Raw genomic sequence first — 22198 nt, 5'->3', positions numbered from 1 at the left:
TTCATCATGAGTTGTTTCTATGGTGAAAAAAGTTGTTAAGTTTGAACACTTGCCAAACTTGCAAAAAAAATTTTTTGTACTTTCTCTTAATAGAAAATAGTTATTTGAACAGTTCTATGTAAGTCCTCAAAATTTCAAATCGATTTGATTTTTTTTGACGAAGTTATAGAATTTTGAAAAACATGTGTACTTTTCTCGATTTTTAAGCATTCCACATTTGCGGTCCTTTGGTCTATACATCTTCGACCAAAGAACTTTTTAATTTTAATGTTTTCTATATTTTCAAATAATTAATATTGATTATAAAACAAATATTCTTATTTATTATTGTAATTATTGTTACTACAAGGAACTTATTATGAATATAATTAAAACAATATCTCATAGATGTCACATTTCATCTAAAATTTGTTTGTTCTTGCAAACGATGCTCTGATATTTGAATCGAAGTCAGTTATGGGACATTTTACAACAGGAATGGAACTCTATATCACTTGAAGTGATTAATGGTTTATTAGAACGAATGCTATGCATATGTAAGGCTATAATAAAAGCAAAAGTTGGATGGTTCGAGGAATCTAAGATTTAAATGTTAATTTATTTAATTACAAAATACGAATAAGAATATGTTAAATATTTGACCTGTTGTAAATAAAATAGTTTAATAAAAATGCAAATTTTTTATACTATTGTTATTATTTTTTTAGAATTATTTACGTAATTATTGTTATAACTTTTTAATTTAATTTAATATAAAGTAAAAATATCACAACAAAACTAATACAGGTAAGCAATTAATATAAACAATAAATATAAACAATAATAATTACAATAATGAATAAGAGTATTTGTTTTATGATAAATATTAATTATTTGAAAATATAGAAACATAAAAATTAAAAAGTTCTTTGATAGAAGATGTTTAGACCAGAAGACTGCATATGTGGAATGCTCAAAAATCGAGAGAAGTACACATGTTTTTCAAAATTCTATAACTTCGTCAAAAAAAATCGAATCGATTTGAAATTTTGAGGGCTTACATAGAACTGTTCAAATAACTATTTTCTATTAACGGAAAGTACAAAAAATATTTTTTGCAAGTTTGGTAAGTGTTCAAACTTAACAACTTTTTTCACCATAAAAACAATCCGTGATGAAAAGCTGGATTCAGTTCGCAAAAAACAAAGTATTGCAATTTGATCATATGTAACTAACAGTAGAGGGTTCACTTCAGAACATATCAAATTTTCATGCCATTTGAATGATTTTTCGCAGTTCTATGAACATTTGAATTTAGGCCTTTTCTTTGCAGATTTCAAAATTTTCGCAAACTTTTGACCGGTAGTGTATATATATATATATATATATATATATATATATATATATATATATATATATATATATATAATTAATCTTTTTATGTTATCCTAATTAATTATTCTAATCAGAATACTTTCTCACACTTTTAAAAGCCACATCCTGTTTTTAAATCTATTTTTGGCTCAAGTATGCATTTAATTAAAAGCAGGACATTTTTCCCTTTGCTCTCTGTGGGAAACGCTCCATCTATTTCATAAACCAATAGCAATTACTAAGATTTCCCTCTTTCCCTAAATTAAAACATTTTACGGATTTTACTTTGCAAGATTTTCCCTAAAGGCCTGGTTTCTTAGGACAGGACGCCGTCAGCTGGAAATCAGCGCTAACCTCTGATTGGTCCATTTGTGAGTTTGATAGTATACGTCATCGAACGCTCATCTTGAACTACAATTACCGTCCAACTCAACTGCAGTTGGATTACAACGTGACGTTAACCACAGAAGCAATGGCGGACAACAGCCTGTTGCACATTGAAATCAGCCAAGATTTTGATTTTGACATTAAACATAGCTTCCTCATTAAACATAGCACTCTTCATTTAGCTCAGCTATAATGTGTTTTTTCTTGGACAAAGTCATTATTTGTTCTCTAAAACACTGGTCGACAATAACAAAATCAATACATATTCAAAATAAATATTTGTTTACGTTATTAACGCATGCGCAATGAGAGATAATGTCTGCGTTGGACCGACTGCTCACGCTGAGCTAACAAAAAAGTATTTTTTTGGCGTCAGATCTACGTCAACTTTCCGCTGACGCCCAGATAAGGCGCAAGTTCTAAGAAACCAGGCCTTGAGCTAACAAACCAGTATTTTGTTGGCGTCAGCATGACCTTGACGTCCCGCTGACGCCCAGATAAGGCGCTTGTCCTAAGAAACCAGACCTTAACATATAACCGAGGAGCGCAACTTTTCGTGTTCACACTTACACATTTTTCATGACTGCTCTGACTAATAATTAATAAATAAATTTTGTACCCTCCTTCCCGGCCTAAGATCTGTTTTAATCCTTCCACTCGGCAACGACGTTACATATAAAGTTAATCTCAATTGGTGCAAAATTTATTAAAAAGTGCATCTTTTTTTTCACAGATTACTATTGTGTTCGATTCCATGAAAGTACTTTGTCCGATTAAATTATTCCATTACATTCGTATCAATGTTATTCGGTTAAATTCGGTTAGTTTTACAGACGAGGGTATCAATGTATTTGATTATCTCGTTAATTGATGTCCTTAATATTTCGCAGTTTTTTTTTTACTGTATAAAGTATCTTTCTTTGTGTGTAAATATATTTTATTTTAGATGTAAATGAGAATTTATGTTGAAAAAAATATTTAGGTGCAATTTAGCAGTTGGAACTCCAACAATGTTTATTGATGTGTTAAGAATTCACGAACAAATGAAGAGTGATGTTAGTTCTTTAAAGCATGGTATTTTTTAATGCTATCTATCATTCATTTTATTTGCATGAATAGTAAGGGATTGCTAATAATATGTTTCAGTTTTAAGTTATTTCATATATCACCCGGTAGTAATTTTTTGTGATTTTTATTTACTTTCACCTTTTTAAGTTATTTAGTAAGTTTTATTTAGCTTATTTCATCCGAGCGTAGTTTCTTGTAATTTTGGATTTAATTACCTTTTTTAAAGCGCTCTGTTTCATTAAAACTAAAACATACCACATAACTGACTATATGTTATGAACATATAAAGTATAAAATTCGGAACATAAAAAGTAAATTAAAACCATAAAAATTACCTCCGTATAAGCTATGCCGCATGTAGTTTCATGGAAACAACTTTAAAAGGTGAAAGTAAATCAAAATCATACGAAACTAAATGCATTTTGATTACATGTGACGTTAACTAAAACTGGACTAGACATACTGGACTAAAACTGAAACAATTACATTTCACTCATTCAATTAAGGTGTTAAGAATCCCCCTCCTATTATAAGGCAATTCGGGAAAGTAATGTAATATGACCCCTCACCGCGAAAGATTCTCTCGGAAGAGGAAACACAGGTTCGTACCAGCACTTGCTGGCCGAAAAACATAGCATTTATTAAATCAAAAAAAGAAATTACGAAAAAAAAACTGTCGGTGGCAACAGCCGAACAATAAGGAAAATATTACAAAAAAGGGGTGACAGTAAAATACAGCGCAAACTCGTTAAAGTTCCTGTGGGAATATAAAGGCAAAAATAGATTGACCTTTCCACTCATTTAGTTAAATCAACTTTCATGCAAATTCTTTTAATTCTGGCACAATATCATTGTTGAAGTGTCCGGTGGAGGCCAAATATAGACTTTTTATTCGAAATCTAGATGTAGAAAGTAAAGTACTCCTACAACGAATCGTGGGCCAGGTCTCAATTTCGTGATCAACATGATGGTAGGTAATATGGTCAGTCGACTGCTTTACTTCCCGGACGAGCTAATACTCATCTAATCGACTACCGAGTATCGAACCCTAGTTCTTCTCAATGCTTTAACCACTGAGCTATTACGGCTTATCTAGGTATAAAACGATGTGCGAGTGAAAAGCTTATTATAGATTCTATAATACACAATTTAAAACATCTTTGTAATGAAAGAAATTAGTTGGCAACTGTTATAAATTAGTTGACAGATTGTTTTCTATCAAAACTTTGAAATTTTTTCTAATTTTCGAATAAACGTTGCGGTTTACAAGTTTTTTTATTTTATTATTATTATTACACTCTACTAAAATTATTTTAAGCTTTTACTTAAAAATGTAGTTTACGATTAAATGATTTGCATATTTATAGTAAAATGATATTTGTAAAGCATTTTTCTGTTTAATGTCGCAATTACGACGTGGTTATTATTTGTAATACGGTCGAGTCCTCGATCCATCTCATTCTCACTTTTTTCGTTTTCTAGTATTCATCGTTTCGATTTAACTGTCCCGTCACAAATGCTGCTTGTATAATATTAATCGTTACGATCGTTTCTAAAACTCGCAGTTTCAACTGATATAGTTCTGTAGAATTCACTAGATCAGACCTGCGGATTGGAATACCGAACCTGTGACCTCTCATCCTGATATTCTTTCTGCTGTCAGAAATTAACTGCAATTGACTGCAGGATACTGATGTCATAATTATTCATCGCACATTTTCTCCAGTATATATATGCATCTGTTAAACCACAAAACCACTACTACTCTGTTATACTCTATTTTGAATTTTAATTTGTTTTTAAGTTAGTCGTACTCCTGACAATCTACGTACCGGTAAATTATGTTGGTATCATAATCGTTTTGGTAATAAAGCACACAAGTGCATACAACCATGCCAATTTTCGGAAAACTAAACGGCTCGTCTGATGTAGCGACGGCAGATGTTAGCCAGTTTCACAGTCGCCTTTTTGTATATGATAAAATATCTGGTTTCAGATTTCTCGTAGACAGCGGCGCTGCAGTTAGCTGTTTTCCTAAAAATTTAACAAAAAATAACAAAATTCAGGAATTAAATTTGTATGCTGCAAACGGTTCTAAAATCTCAACATACGGCAGTAAGCGTTTAGAACTAGATCTTGGCTTGCGTAGAAGGTTTGACTTCAATTTTATCATTGCTGATGTGTCAAGCCCTATTATTGGTGCGGATTTTTTGGAACGTTTCGGACTGTTGGTCGATGTTAAAAATCGTCGATTGCTTGACAGTTTGACAACAGTTTTTTCTAAGGGCATTTCATGTCCTGGACCATCATTTGGATTAACTTTGGTCTCATCAGAGAACCGTTATCATGATTTGTTGATCAAATATCCGAATATTTTAAGTTTCAATCAAAATGCACCGCGCCAAGACTACGGTGTGACACATTGCATTGAAACATTTGGACCCCCGGTTTTTCCTAAAGCAAGACGTCTATCGCCTGAGAAATTAAAAATTGTTCGTAAAGAATTCGCCGATTTAATAAAGCAAGGTATTGTTCGTCCATTCCAAGCCTAAACGTCTTACAGACTGGAAGGGGAGTACTGTAGAATTCACTAGATCAGACCTGCGGATTGGAATACCGAACCTGTGACCTCTCATCCTGATATTCTTTCTGCTGTCAGAAATTAACTGCAACTGACTGCAGGATACTGATGTCATAATTATTCATCGCACATTTTCTCCAGTATATATATGCATCTGTTAAACCACAAAACCACTACTACTCTGTTATACTCTATTTTGAATTTTAATTTGTTTTTAAGTTAGTCACGCAGCTTTTGTGACTATCATTTTCCAGGAAAATAAAAGTGTTTATTTTTATCTTGTGATTGTTTTGATGTTGTCTTTGGTTCCGTAAAAATGTAGGAACGCTATTCCTCGTTCCCACAGTTCGTTCACCAGGAGTTGGCACTTGGCCCCGCCTTCATCACGTGGTATCCGACGACACAATTTCGCTATTTCTGGGTGAAGGATGTGTACCATCCTGAACAAGGTTGCTATTTGGCGATCGTATGACAAAAATATTTATTTTGCAATCTTTATGTGCTTTATTTTAACATTAAATATTTCATAAGTTTGATGGCAATTCTCTTATTTGAGTGAATAGTTTGTCCTTTTTGAGACATTTTGCTGCAATATATTTCATAAGCTAGAGCAGGGATGGGGAAACTACGGCCCGCCAGAAGATTTTATCCGGCCCGCGGACAGAATTTTAACTAGCTGATCAGTGGCGAATATATCTATTTTGTTTAAAACTATTTTTGTTGATTTCTTTTTTAACAAAGTACTGATGACCTTTTCACTTTCTCTATTTTTGTTCTACAAAACATAAATTTATTAAAATAGTTAGCACAAACAGCTTTAACTGATAAAATGTTGACAGCAAAAGTTCTTTATAGAATAGCTGTAGATTAGCTCCAACTAGTATTTGTCTTTCTCGAGGAGCAGACATATGGAATCTAATATAGGTGAATTGTACTTCACATGAGGCTGACTACGCGTTTTAAGTTCCAACGAACGGATTTTTCTGCCGGCTCGAGTTCTAACATAATTTACTGCGTATGGAAAAGTTGCACACATACAATGTCATTGTAAATAATGGTGAAATTATTAAATGTATAAAATGGCTACTGCCTTTTTGAGTTATTTGTAAACATTTTTTATCCCAAAATGGCAACTAAAAAACGCAAAGTTGATGTAGAGTGACGTGCACTCAATGATGAATTGACTTTATTTTATTTCAGAAGTTTTTACTCGGCCCACCAAACTTTTTTTTCTAGATTTTTGGCCCACGACCCAAAAAGTTTGCCCATCCTTGAGCTAGAGTAACGAAAGGTATAATAGTAGATGATAAAGCAAAGTAAGTGACTGAAAAAGAATTCACTGTTTGCGTTAGGAACGCATTGAGGGTTTTCAAGAGCGGATACGTTTCTCCTCCCACACCCGCGCTGAAATGAACTCTTCGTCCGAGGAGGTGGAGCCAAGTGCCAACTCCTGGTGAACGAACTATACCCGTGACTATCGCTCAGAAATTCTACTAACATTTATAACAAATATTGAAGTTATTTCGTTTTGAAAAGAATAACGGTTTTCCTGATGATAAAAACAAAAAGTGAGTATTTGTTTGGAGAAAATTCTCCAGAAAGCATGTTTGATGTTTATGCATCAGCTGATGAAAATGTTGAAACTGAACTTATGGGTTCCAAAAATGGTTGAAGATGCTCAAAGTTGAAGACGGCAAAAGGGGACCACAATCAGAGCCAACACGTGTGAAAGACCTCAAAGCATTGAGGAACTTTCTGTAATCATTTGAAGTAACATAAAATGAACAGCCATCTGTTAGAAATGCTGGTAATTCATTGCTTGCGCTTAGAAGAAAAGAATGTGTTTAAAGCAAAATTTTTAAATACAGTTAATTCATCTCTCTTTTGCATTGTAAATATTTTTACAGTAGATAGTTTCTCAACTAAAATTTTTCTACTCATTAACAATTTATTCATTTTCAAATCTATTACTTAAACTTTTCATTAGTTCTCGGGTTTGATATTTTATGTCAACCCACCTGCGCCATTTTCCCTTCTTTATCGGTCTCGATGACTGCTCTCTTGAGAGACAGTTGATCGAGGAGGTTCTACAGTGTTATAATTCGAGTGTGGCTGCTATTATGGGAATAACTACTTTAATATTTTTCGTATAATTTTATAAACCTATTTATTTTTCTCTCCCCTTCAGAAACTATAAATAAATGGAAAAAAAAGTCTTCGATTTTCCTCATCAGAAAGTTTCCAAATTTTAATGCTCTTAAACTTTATGTAGTATTAAAGCCAAATGCATTCAAATTCCTATTATTTAAATTCACTAAACCTATACCTTTTTTTCGGCTCGTAGGCATTACAATGAATCACTTACTAGGGCCTCTACTTAAAGAACAGTGGTGCCTCCCCCCTCCCAAGTTGATGGGAACATCCCCCTGAAGTTCAAACAAACAGTAATAGATCTATTACTATTACTGTAACAGTAATAGATCTATTTCTATAACAGCAATGGATCTGTAAAAAGAATTCAATAACAATTTTCAGTTATTCTGAACTCGAATGCGATCATTCACAGAAATGTAAGAAAGGAAGAGGGTTGTAAGAAAGTTGGTGTCTTAAATGCGACCAAAAACCTTTAATAAAAGTGGGGGAAAAACCTGCAGAAAAGATATTTTTTCATAGAAAATAATAATTATAAAACGATAATAATAAATAATAATAAAAATAATCAGATTTCCCTTTTTGCTATTATATTTAAATTAGATGTTTTTATTTGCAACTTTCGCACATTATTTGATATTTTTTTTACAGCTTTACTCTCTGGAGCTGCTATACCGGAAGGTGTTCTTAACGGATTGTATAATGATTTTCACTTTTCAACTATTCAAGTATGTTCACTTCCGCTTTCGAAACTTTTTTTTTTAAATTTATTTGTTTGTTCACTATTTAAATTCAATTAATTTTTCATGCATAATGTTATTCCACGAAAAACTAGTTTTAACTCATTAGTTTCCCTGTACACTACTAACACATATTAACCTTCCTTTATTATGCAAATGAATTTAATCGGGAGGAAAAAGTCTCAGAACAAACTTTAAAATTAATTCAAATATTCAGAAAAAAAGCTAATTTTGCGGCAGAAATGTATTCTACTGAAAAAAATTTACTAATTAAAATTACTTTTTCCTCCACATCAAATAGCCGTGAAAAAAAAGCAATTAAAATACACAATAACTAAAAAAATGATTGGAATATATATACATATATAGTTAAACTTTTATCTCAAAATTCCTTCCATTTACTAAAATCAAATGTATTTTCCATGTCTATCTCGAAGTGTTTTCTTTCAAAACCTCTGTTTCTCGAAATTTCTAATAATCGAGCATAAATGCCCAAACAACATAACAAACAAAGAAGGTTAGACGTCATTATTTTCAATGTTAAAGGTACGTAAAGAAAAAAAATGAATGTAAATACATATATGTGGTATAATTAATTTACAGAAATGCATACATTTTTCTACTAAAAACAATTAAAGCACTTATAATCGAATTCCTTAACTAAATTTAATTGTCAAATACCTGCACAGCTCGAAACCTCTTTATCTCAAATGTTTCGTCTTTCCGGAGAGATTCGAGATAAACAGGTCCGATTGTATATTATATATGAGAGATACCCTGAACAACTTTTTTGATCTAATGATCGGAATTTCACGTTAGGTCTCAATACATGATTCACTGAATTAGCATACTTTTTTTTTCTATGGATTTGGATTTCTTATCTCCAATATACTGGGAGTAGCCACAATGTGGGAAATATGGTCCCTATATCAAGAATGTGGTCCCTTGATCAAGAATGTGGTCAAAAGTTTAACTCCTTAATTTTACTTTTTGTACATTTCTCTATAACTCAAGAATTTAAGCGAATCGAAAATGTTTTGCCCAGAATTGCGAAATTCGTTTACCTAAAGATTATTTCATGTAAAAAAAAATAATTTTTAATAATTATTTATAATTTTTTTCTATTATTTTATTTAATAATGGTTGAAAAAAATTAAAAATGCAAGGTATACGAATTTTTACATAATTTAAAAAAAAACTAATTTTCATAATACAAAATTTGCCCGAAATCGGTCCTTGAGAAATCGAATTTTGAATGTATGATAGCGAAGTGTGCAAAAAGTTATAATTGTTGGTAATCACTAGAGCCCGGATTTTGATGACCTAAAAAATCCCAATTAATGCCCTTAAAAAGTGCAAAAAATGCCCTTAAAAATGCGAAAATTGCGCTAAAAATGCCTTATGACATGACTTAAATAAAGTAAAAATATTGAACTAAAACAATGTTTTGCTCTTTAAAATTATTATGAGTCATTTCAAAAAATATAAAGCAATGCAATACTTGTTCTACGTTTATTAAAATTTGAAAAATATGTTTTATATCCTAAAATAACAACAAAAAAACGGAAAATATATTGACTCCAAAATATTTTCATTTTGTATAGAAACTTTAATGAATATAACAACTTCCATCTCATAATATTACTAAATATCAGAATTACATTGGATTATTAATTTTTTTTTGATATTTTGAAATGTAAACGAGCGTCTCTTGTCTGAAAGTAAATTTTTATACCTGGAGAAGCTTCTTTCAACGTCTACTGATGTTATTGGCGCGTACTTGAAAAAAACGGTCTCACTTACTGGCAATTCTTCTTCAATTTGAAAAGATGTTGCTTCACCTGTTAATATCCTAGAGATTTTCTTCACTGTTTGGAAGCCAGTGTAATAATAAAAAATGATAAAAAAGTAGTAAAAATTGGAAAAAATTAACAAAAAATTTAAAAAATGCTCTAAAATGCAAAATAAACCAAAAAATTTAATGAAAAATGCCCTATAAATCTAAAAAAATGCTCTAAAGGACAAAAAATGTCCAAAAATGCAAAAAAATGCAAATGTCATCAAACTCCGGGCCTTAGTAATCACTCACATATGCGAATAAAAGATAGCAGAGAAAAATATCGCCTGCATTTCGTTTGCTCTCTTTTGTTGTCTTCACTTTCTTTACTGCAGTAGTACTGGAATACTTAGTAGGAATTACTCAAGGAATTCAGGCATTATTAATTCAGTAAAAAGTTCAGATTGCCTTTTAAAACAAGAGTTTATTATTAAATAAACATAATTTGTAAGTAGGTAAGCTAGTGCTCTTAACAAGATGGAAGATAGATGAGTAGTAAAGTGAAACTTAATAAAAGTTATACATTTCATAATAAAACAGCGCCATCCAGTGGCTAAAATAATAAAAAGTGAATTATTGAATTGGAAGATTAGTGATGAAATATATATCTTATGACAATAATAACATTAAGGGGTCCAAACTTTTAGGACCCTATATCCCAGATTGCTGCTATATTTTGTAGGTCAGGAAATATCTGTCTGAAAAAAAAAAGCTGCTTATTCAGAGATAGTACGTTTTCATGTCTTAATTTGTAACTTAAAATATTGTTTGCCATTACTAATTAGCATATTTGAGATCACCCTCTTAAACCATAAATACTGTTGCTGTAGTTCATTTACGTCGCAGTAGAGCTGCACAATGGGCTATTGGCGTCGGTCTGGGAAACATCCCTGAGGATGACCCGAAGACATACCATCACAATTTTGATCCTCTGCAGAGGGGATGACACCCCTGCTTCGGTAGCCTGATGACCTGCAAGCGAAGTCGAGCACTTTACGGTAGAACAGTTTAACGAGGACCAATATCGCTCACCCTCGGTCCCTACGCAGACTGATCCAAGTGGTCACCCACCAGCACACTGACCGCAGTCAGTGATGCTTGACTTCGGTGATCTGCTGGGAACCGTGCCTTAACGATCAGTCCACTGCGGGACCCATAAATATTGAATCCTATTAAAGTGAAATCCAATAATTAGATCAAAAGTTATACAGGTTGATTATTATTATTTTTGTGCATTGTACATCAATATCAGATCAGCCAGAGACCCAGGGGAACAAACACGCGTAACTCTAATGCTTGTGTCGATTAAATAAATTGTGGCAATCGGAGAGTTACAACTTGCGACATATGTGCAGCACTTTGCTTTCTACGAAAAGTCCTGCAAGGATCTGTGCAATTCACCCACTACTGCCATTAAAAAATCTCACCCATTGTTTTTTCCTGCTCGTATACAGCTGAAGAACGACTTTAAATGCTCTAATTATTTACACACCGTCTGCGGTGTAATCCTTTTACCTTCTTATTAAAAACCTGTATCTCTGACACTATCACACTTTTGGTTAATTCAACCCGTATAAAAAATGTTTTTACTTTTGTAGTGACATTTAACGCAAAGTTCTCCAAAAAAAACAACTAATTCTTATTTAAAAAACGCGTTAATGCATGTCTTATTTCACTGTTATTGCGTAATAAAATAAATATTTAATTATAGCGCGCATATGGTTTATCAGAAGGAACTGCTGCTGTGGCATTGACAAGTCTTAATAGTAATCGTGACGAGGTTTTAGGAGGATTTATGGAACCCGTTGCTGGTATAGAGGTGAGTCGTTATTCAAGATTTTGTTCTAGTAAGAAAATGAATTCTGACTTTGCATCTCTTAATAGTGCCTAGTTATGCCAATAATAAATGTGATAATATTCTGTAGCTTGTTAACTTCATTTAATTCTTAAACCTAATAAGATAAGATGGCAGTTTCACCGTCAACCTCAAAAGTCTGTAACTGCAGGAAAAATATATTCTCTTAACAACTTCCCATGTCAACGTGTTTTGTTTTCTATCTGAGGAACAAAACCTCGTAAAATACCAAACACAAAAAATAAAGAAAATAGCGGTTACACTTTTAAACAAAAAAAAAATTATGCCTACGCAAAGAAAACAAATCGAGGAAAAGATAATTGAAATATCCATAAGCGAAATCAAACACGTAAAATTTTAAAAAGATTCAACTAAGCTATGAATCGGGAAACGGTTGACATTGCGCAACTCAATATTCCAACTTAAAATTCGGTGTAGGTTTCAACTTCAACCATTCAATTATTTCAAACCATTTTCATCATTTCATTATTTGACGATTAAGAGAGGGGATTTACTTACCATTGAGATTCAGAAATATTCGCCAAAGAGTTTGACATCGTTTTGATCAGAGTTGGCCAAAAATGTAATCGATTACATTTTTTGATTACAGTAATCAATTACTTGTAATCATGATTACAATTTTCAAAAATTTTGATTACAGCTGTAATCATGATTACAATATTGATTACAGTAATCAATTACTTGCAATCGTGATTGCAAAGTTTGATTACAGCTGTAATCATGATTACATAGTCGATTACAGTAATCAATTACTTGTAATCATGATTACAATTTTCAAAAAATTTTGATTACAGCTGTAATCATGATTACAGTTTTGATTACAGTAATCAATTACTTGTAATCATGATTCCAAGTAATTGCGATTACAAGTAATCACAACAAAAATGATTACAAGTAATTATGATTACAAGTAATTATGATTACAAGTAATCAAAATATATGATTACATGTAATTTGATTACATGTAATTTGATTACATGTAATCATGATTACATGTAATCTAATTACACGATTACAAGACTATTGTATTCTTATAAATGATTATATTTCACAGTAGATAGTAGAATGTATTTTATAAAGATACATTTTGCACGTATTAACATGTACTGCATTTTGTACGTATTTGTATACGTACAAATGAATGTAACTGAAATGTATGTACATATGATTTTATCTAGTGCATATGTTCAGACATTTTAGTATCACACACATGTACATACACTCTACATGTATACATGTACATTTATACACAATGAATATATGCATTTTATGCAAATATTTGTGTATGTAAAATGTATATCTATGTTCATGTACGCATGTATATACAAGTACTTGTGTTTGTACGAACATACATACATTGTCTGTACAATGCATGTCCCATGCATGTATGTGCAATTTATTTATGAACAGTACAATATATGTATGTATGCATGTTCAATATAGGTATATCTGTAGGATGTACAATATATGTATGTATACATGTACATGATATGCATGTCCAGTGTATTTATGTACATGTACATAATATGTTCATGCTCAATGTAAGTATCCAAATATGCATAATACATTTGTGAACTATTGTACGTACATTGGGTGTATTTATATTTCACATATATTCATACATGCATTCGACATGCATAACGTACGTACACACATTTGAGATGCATATATGGTACAGATGTATATACATATAGCGTACAGATGTACATACATATAGCGTACAGAGGTATATTCACATAATGTACATATGATGAAATGAACATATAATGTTCATATAATGTACATATGTGTGTACATATACAGTACGTATGTGCATAAATATATTGGGCATAATTCTTTCGTACAAATTTTACATGTGTACATGCATGCTATCCCTATCTATGCATATGGTGCAATGTATATATGTACAATGAATGTATCCACACATGTACAATACACGTATGTTCCATGTATGCATATCCATATGTACTATATATGCACGTACAATACATGAATGTATGTACATACATTGTACATGCGTACATACATTACACGTATACATATGTACATTACATTTATGTCTAAATATGTGTACAATGCAATGAATAAAATGCATGTAAGTTAACTTTTAATGACTCAAGCAAGTTAAATGACAAAATCAAACGATATTTAAATTTAGTTTTCAGCTTTAATTGTTCTATATCATTTTGAAATTCTCTGAATAAAAAATTATTTTCAGGTATTTTCATGAAATGTTTGACAATACAGATTTATTTTTTTTATAACATAATGCAAGATTCATAGAAATTTTTTAAATGATAAGAAAAACGGTAAATTTTATGTGTGGAATTAATATTTAGAAATTCCAAATAAAATTATCGTTTGCTTTCTAAAAAATATGAGGTCGAGTTTCATATACCTTAGAATAATTTTAAAAAAATTTTTAATAACTTTACTCATATAAATTTTTTTAATGTATGCACAATGTATGTGTATATTGTAATTACATATATTTAAATGTACGCACGTATTTGTACATAACTTGTACTTATGTACATGTATACGTTGCATGCACATGCATACATTGTGCATATAACTATTTTTTTGTACATCCATGCATTACATGCGCATAAGTATTAACAAAGTATGTAGTTATACAAGTACATACGTAAGTTGTACATAAGTACATACTTTGCGTGCACATATATCGATGTACATATAAATATGCATGTATACATGTACGCATTTTATTTACGCAACTATGTGCATATATTGTACCTTTAAATAACATTTTTACATATTGTACGCAAATACGTACAATTTTATATACAAACGTACATTGTATATACGTGCTATTATCGTAAATTTATACAATATATGCACTTAAGTGCATAAAAGCATGCAAGCGCATAAACATAATTTTCATATACGTTCATACATACATTGTCTATGTATACAAAGATACAAAACATTGCCTTTTTGTACAAACTAACATACATGCGTACATGTATCATAAATGCATAATTATATGTACTAAGCATATGCGCATTGCATTAAGTATATTACAATATAATTGTGAATATTGTACGTACAAACAACGTTTGTGCATACATTGTATGTATAGGAATCGCAAATTGTACGTTCATGCGTACGTACATTCTATGTACATAAAAATATGTAAACACATGAATACTTACATAAAAAATTTGACTATAGTATACAATCGTAATAACTTGTAATCGTATAATTTGATTACAAGTAATCACAATTACATGTAATCAAATTACATGTAATCATGATTACATGTAATCATATATTTTGATTACTTGTAATCATAATTACTTGTAATCGTTTTTGTTGTGATTACTTGTAATCGCAATTACTTGTAATCATGATTACAAGTAATTGATTACTGTGATCAAAATTGTAATCATGATTACAGCTGTAATCAAAATTTTTTGAAAGTTGTAATCACGATTACAAGTAATTGATTACTGTAATCAAAATTGTAATCATGATTACAGCTGTAATCAAAATTTTTTGAAAGTTGTAATCACGATTACAAGTAATTGATTACTTGTAATCGTGATTACAAGTAATTGATTACATAGCTGTAATTATCTGTAATCAATTACAGTTGTAATCGATTACTGTAATCAACGGCCAACTCTGGTTTTGATGTCTGAGTCCTTGCTTTTCACCGCCATGTTAGGCTAAGCAAAGGCCAGTAAAAGTATTAGTATAGGATGAACGATTCCCTTTTTGTCTGATACCGTTACTCAAAGTATCGTCTGCATTAATTAATTTGAGGTTAGACCCTCGAACCATTAAGGTTGAGTTCTATAATACGCTAAAATATGATTTTATTTTATTTTATTTTATAACCGTCGTTGAACAGCCGACCCAATTTCATGGGTTTACGACTACTTACGTTCAACTCCGTAGCCTTGTAATTTTTGAACCAATCCAGAAGACAAGGAAACTCCTGGATCAGTACCCCCAGAGGTATTGATTTGTTGTGGGAACATGGAGGACATTGAGACTCGACAGATTTAACGTGCATCAGTCACCATTTACTACACGGGGAGTCTTCGGCCGGCGAGGATCGAACCCACGACCTCTTGGATATGGGCCCAGCGCCTTACCGACCAGGCTATCCCGGCCGCGCTAAAATATGATTAGTGCATCAAAAGTTTTTCAGAGTTTTCGCTTTTTTTTAATCTCACTGTGCCTAGATAGCGTTGTTGTTGTAGTTCATTTACGCCGCACTAGAGCTGCACAATGGGGTATTGGCGACGGTCTGGGAAACATCCCTGTGGATGATCCGAAGACATACCATCACAATTTTGATCCTCTGCGGTAGTCGGGCTCTTCGGTAGCCCGACTACCTGCACGCGAAGTCGAGCACTTTACGGTAGAACAGTTTAACGAGGACCCATACCGCACACCCTCTGTCCATACGCAGACTAATCCAAGTGGTCACCCACCCGCACACTGACCGCAGCCAGTGATGCTTGACTTCGGTGATCTGCTGGGAACCGTGTCTTAACGATCAGTCCTCTGCGGGACCCATAAATATTGAATCCTATTAAAGTGAAATCCAATAATTAGATCAAAAGTTATACAGGTTGATTATTATTATTTTTGTGCATTGTACATCCATATCAGATCAGCCAGAGACCCAGGGGAACAAACACGCTGACAGCAGCCAGTGATGCTGGACTTCGGTGACCCGCTATAGACTCCCACCCAATTTTTTACCCAATTTATTCTCATCTTTATTAGATTAACATACCCCCCTATTTTTTATTTCTTCATTTTTGTTAGATCGGAGGTGCGTGCCACAGTGCACAGGAGCTCAGTTGCCCACTAAGCAACACCCCTCGCCTTTGACTTCGGTGATCTGCTGGGAACCGTATCTTAACGATCAATCCACTGCTGGACCCTACAGATAGCCAACTGATACAAATTATTTTTTCTTGTCTTCAAAATTCTTCATTGTGTATAATTTAATAACTTGAAACCCATTAATGCAGGTTGTCCATAATCATAGATTAATACCATTTATTTTTCAACAAAATTCTTGGGAAACATTTTCTAAAATTAACATTTAAAGCTAAGTTTTAATTCTTTGAAAACTGGTCGATGTTGTAAATGGTAAGCTCATTCGACAATTTTAGCGGAGAAGAATAGTGTCGTGTGTGGCAGCTAAGATAAGTTTTCTTTTCTAATAGATTCATGTTTGATACCCTATATACAGGCAAGAAAGGAAAGTTAAAATCTTCAGGAGAGTCAAGATTAACGGAATAGTATAAGAAATTGGATCCTTTTTCCACAATATTTTACTAGGTTAAAAAGAATTATACAGATTATACAGATAAATATACAGATTAATTTTACGGAGAATAAATATATTCTATAATTATTTAAATGGGCTTATATTATTGGCAGATATAAACAGGTTAATTGCATGCATACATAGATGACAAATAAAAGGCAGTAGAATTTGCGATACAAATGCTCAATTAATGCTTAGAATGTTATACATAATTCATAAAAAAAAAATTTTTTTTTTATTGTACATAAAGGGGAAAAAACAGCAAAATTAGAACTTAATCATTAGTAATAATCATATTATGAAGGGATGAGTGTTTGTTCGAAAAGAAGTTTTATAGTGTGCTCCATATGTATTGCTCGAGTTTTCACATAAAGATTTCCAACTGTCAAGCTTAGCTTTAACTATGTTTTTCCCAAAGGGCTCATTCAGATTTGAAAATTATTCTGTATTTTTTAATTTCTTCATCTATTTCCGTTTTTAAATTTCTTCATCTATTCGGCCTCCGATGGATCTCGCGGGGCCACTAAGAACCCCAGTCCACGAGTCACGGGCTTGTCCAGTGCTCAAGCGGAACTTCTGGAGAGCCCTTGCAGCGACTCGTGGAAGAAGAGGAGGGGAAGCCCAAGAGGGCTTAGCGAACCCACGGTCGGGTCACGAGCCGGACAGGCCCAAACACAGACGACTCCCACGGGGGGCGCGCCGGACTTCAGCCCCCCCCCCCCCCTTTGGGATTCAGGATCGTCCGACCTTCAGGCCATCTCCCAACCGGTGAGACATATGTTCAAACTATAATTTTGCATATGTTACTGTTTTTTTAATGTAATACCATATACTTGAAACTAAATCTCCCAACCGGTTAGACATATATTCACCGGCCATCTCCCAACCGGTTAGACATATGTTCAAACTATAATTTTGCATATGTTACTGTTTTTTTAATGTAATACCATATACTTGAAACTAAATGTTTCTTAAAATAACAATGAAAAGTAAGTTCTCGCTTAGTTAAAAAGGCGATCGCAATTGTAACGATAAAATGTACCATTAAAAAATTTACTTAATACAGCCCATCATCCGTTTATTTGGAACAAATTAAATTAAGAAGATTAGATCCCCCTGTCTCCTCCCCTTAGACCTAGCGCATACAGTCGAATAATACATATGTTTTTCCGTAAAATGTCATATTGTTTCTCCCTTATAATAAATATTGTCATCCAACTTATACATTCAGGAAATCTATGACCATTGCATAATATAATCGTTAAGTCTTAGCAAATGCACGTAGACATTTTTCATAGAGTATTAGTACGTCGTTTGTGGTATTAAATACAAATAAATAAAAGTAATTTGCGCTTTTGATTGGTAAGAAATTAAAATAACGTCGTATTAAATGAAAATCAGTTTGGGCTTTTCATCTGAGAAATTAAAAAATTTCTTATTCCATATCTGGACTTGTTTTTATCCAACAAATATTCATCAATTTTTCTTCTAAGAAAAAAGTTTGAATGTTGATAAGATTTTTAATAATCTCTTTATTTTTTTCATTTTAGGTGAAGATTATTGATAGTGAAGATCAATTAGTTCCAAGAAATGTAACAGGGGAAATCTGCACAAGAAGTCGTTTGGTGTTCCAGGGTTATTGGGGAGATCAAGAAGCAACAGCAAAAGCAATCGATAAATTTGGCTGGCTTCATACTGGGTAATTGTATATGGGTCCTTTTCAAAAATGGAGAGGAATTTAAAATAATTTTCTTAAAAAATTAAATGCTTGAAATACCACTTATAAAAATTTCGGCAGCAAATTGAATGTTTCTCGTACATGAAATTTAAAACAGCTGTGCACTTTTTAATTTGGAACATAAAATTTGAAAAAAAAAAAAAAAAAAAAAAATTAAAACCAAAACTTGAAAATCTGCATTATGGAATATCCTCTGTTGTTAATGTTTATGAAGAAAAATAATTTACCTGAAACCAAAAACATCTCATTTCTAGCTCTTGCGTTATGTTACCAACATGCAGTATTAATTATTTTTTTGCATTATTATTTTTATTATAATAAAAGACAAAATAATTTCTACTTAAAGTAAAATTGCAAGCTTCCTTTAAATCTACTTTCTTACATTCCAAGTAAATACTTAAATAATATTACATACCCTTCAATATAATCATATTTGTAAATCACTAAAATTGATTTTCTTTAATTATATAGTGCCATAAACCTGGTAGTAAATGGTAGATAACAGAGTGGGGGAAAGTAAGAGTGGGAAAGACTGTCAGTACTTGCAGTGCAAAGTATTGAATTTTAGTTATACAGGTATTGATATCCTCCTAAAATTATTTAAATAAAAAAAATTATAATGAAAAACTAAATTAAATATGAAATGAACTTCGTCAACTGTTAACAATGTTTCAGTTTGTATTATTAAAATTTAACATTATAAAAATACGCTATATTAAACCCACATTTTCATTATGCTACATTAGGGCATTATTATTGAAGTTATACTTCTTATGCGACTTACAACAAGGTTGCGTTAAACGTTTAACGCTACATTTTTATTGGCCGGGAAATCACGTGGTAGGATCCAGTTTTCCCTCATTCATTTCCATATTGTTTTGGTTCTCACTAGCATAAAAATAAAAGCATTGTTTTTCTATAAATCTTTTTTTAGTTTGTTTTGATACACATATAATTTAATACGGTAGTATTTTTTATTTTCAAATTTAGTGGATAACAATTGTAAAAAATGAGTGAAAACAATCCCACGGACAATGCGACGAATTTAAGGTTATGTCAAGGTACGTCTCTTGTGAATATCAATTGATTGGTAGGTTTTCTCTTCTGAAATTACATTATGACGCATTCACATACATTATTAATACAAATACATTTTCGAGGGCGAGACGATGAGGCAACCACAAGCACTTCCACTGGTTCAAGAGGACAAGGAGGGGAAAATGCACAATATTACCGTGATTACAGAGCACGGAAGCGAGCGGAGCAGGAAAAAGAGTCGAACTAGTGATCCTTCTACGACTGCTGATTCTTCTACAATTAACGTCGCAGGTTGCGAAGTTTAACTTCTTCCGCGCGGAGGGACCCCACGCACTATTTTTTTATATAGACAGTTATTGATCATCTAAAATAGTTGGATTTAATTATGATAATTCGAACGAAAACAAAAATATACTGGCTTTCACAGCACAGCAATTGTAAATGAACGACAGATGGACACGTGTGACGTCAGTTCGTGAATAATCACGTGACGCCACGTTTCAGGTGAAAACGAAAGTAAAGTTTTTTCTTTTTTAAAAAAAATAATTAAATGAATAGCACTCTTAGGAAAACAAAGTGTTTTCTGGGATTCTGAATGCATTATGATTTGTTAAAAATATTGACTGTAATTGTCCATTGGAGAATTTTTCTTCCTATGACCATGAACGCGTCACATGTATCTCATTTCGATCACCGATAAAAGAATCAATTTTAGTCACCAACAATGATTAATTTTAAGTTTCAAACGATTTCCGTTTCAAATTTTAAAATCATGAATAGCAGAAAAAGAAATTTATTTCGAAATAATAAATAAAAAATTATCTTAGAAGAAGGATCAAATTATATCATCCTTTCAAAAAAATTAAAAAATACACGTTCCCCTCTGCAATCTTTTCTGAGTATAAATTATTTTTCGGTAGATGAATACAAATGGCTTCAAAATAAAATATCCCAATTCTGAACCTCAAAAGTTTTGGTTGATATCAAAATTTTATATTGCATTTGGTGACATTTCCTTCTTCATAGTAAACAGAATTTTTACCTTTTTTACATTGAGAATTATTATTTATCATTTTAGTGACATTGGTATTATGAATGACAAAGGATGGATAAATATTGTTGGAAGATTTAAAGATATTGTGATTCGGGGTGGAGAAAATATATGTGTCATAGAAATTGAAAATTTTTTGAGTTGTCACCCTGCTATCTTAGAATCTTATGTGAGTATACCATACCAATAAATTTTTTTTCACGTCTTCCTCAAATTTATCCTTAATTTAATGTTATGGTTTAATATAACATGTTAATTTATTTAAAAAAAATCGATTTTATTCTTTCATCCGAGTGTTTTTCACAAAATTCGATAGTGATTTACAAGGTCTGATTACAGGGTCCTTCACTGAGATTGGTATTCAAAAATAGTTTCTTTTAGTAGTCCTCAAGCAGAAAAATAATAGTCCTCATAATATCCTTGGAAACAAATAATAGTAGCCTAAATAGTATCCTCTGATAATAAAGTAGCACATAAGGTAGTAAAGATACTATACAGAGTGTTTAAAAAAATTGCCTTTCATATTTTTAATACTTATTACACCTTCCAGTCACATAAATGTGACCACTTGTAAAAAGTCAGAATAATCACCTTTCGCAGAGCGGATCACTTCAAAACGTGTAGGATGAGAGTGAAGGTGTTCACTGGGATATTGAGCTGCACCGAATCCAGTGCCGTGGCCAGCTGCGCTACGTTATGCTGTTGAGAATCCATGGCTCGAACAACCTGACGAAGCTGATCCTTCATATTCACAATCGGGCTTAAGTACCGATTCAGTAAGTACCTTCGAACCACGCAAAGTACACTGCGAGCTGTAATGACGCATTATACAGCTGATAGATGGCTGAAAAGTAATTCGTATGTTGGGGAGACATACGTCTGCGTCTGCAAGGACATATGCGACACTTGAGTTGAGCCTTCCATAAAGATGAGTGCATCCACAGAATGCCACGAAAACATTCTCTAGAACTAGATCGTAATGATTGAACCATTCGGACGATTGTTGCAGAGTATTTGCTTCCAGACGTTTCACGACGTTTACACCGACGTGCATCTGTCCA

The 22198-nt window shown here is 32.3% G+C and overlaps 2 protein-coding genes across 2 annotated transcripts in view; one reads left to right on the top strand and one right to left on the bottom strand.

Moving 5' to 3' along the window:
- LOC107447477 (medium-chain acyl-CoA ligase ACSF2, mitochondrial) overlaps positions 1 to 22198 on the top strand; it is a 68085-nt gene that overhangs the window by 38723 nt on the left and 7164 nt on the right. Inside the window, exons 10-14 of the mRNA XM_087167519.1 lie at positions 2723 to 2814; positions 8192 to 8268; positions 11829 to 11936; positions 18861 to 19009; positions 21165 to 21306. Coding sequence (XP_087023645.1) covers positions 2723 to 2814; positions 8192 to 8268; positions 11829 to 11936; positions 18861 to 19009; positions 21165 to 21306 — 568 coding nt within the window. The remainder of the gene's footprint in view (positions 1 to 2722; positions 2815 to 8191; positions 8269 to 11828; positions 11937 to 18860; positions 19010 to 21164; positions 21307 to 22198) is intronic.
- Positions 1 to 22198, bottom strand: part of LOC107437589 (uncharacterized) — a 236234-nt gene that overhangs the window by 209347 nt on the left and 4689 nt on the right. The window lies entirely within an intron of this gene.

This window comes from Parasteatoda tepidariorum, chromosome 7, assembly GCF_982258835.1.
Source record: "Parasteatoda tepidariorum strain Cologne lab strain chromosome 7, Ptep-v5.0, whole genome shotgun sequence".
Taxonomy (NCBI): Eukaryota; Metazoa; Arthropoda; class Arachnida; order Araneae; family Theridiidae; genus Parasteatoda; species Parasteatoda tepidariorum.
Note: the sequence above shows the minus strand (reverse complement) of the source record. Positions and strands in the feature narration are given on the sequence as shown.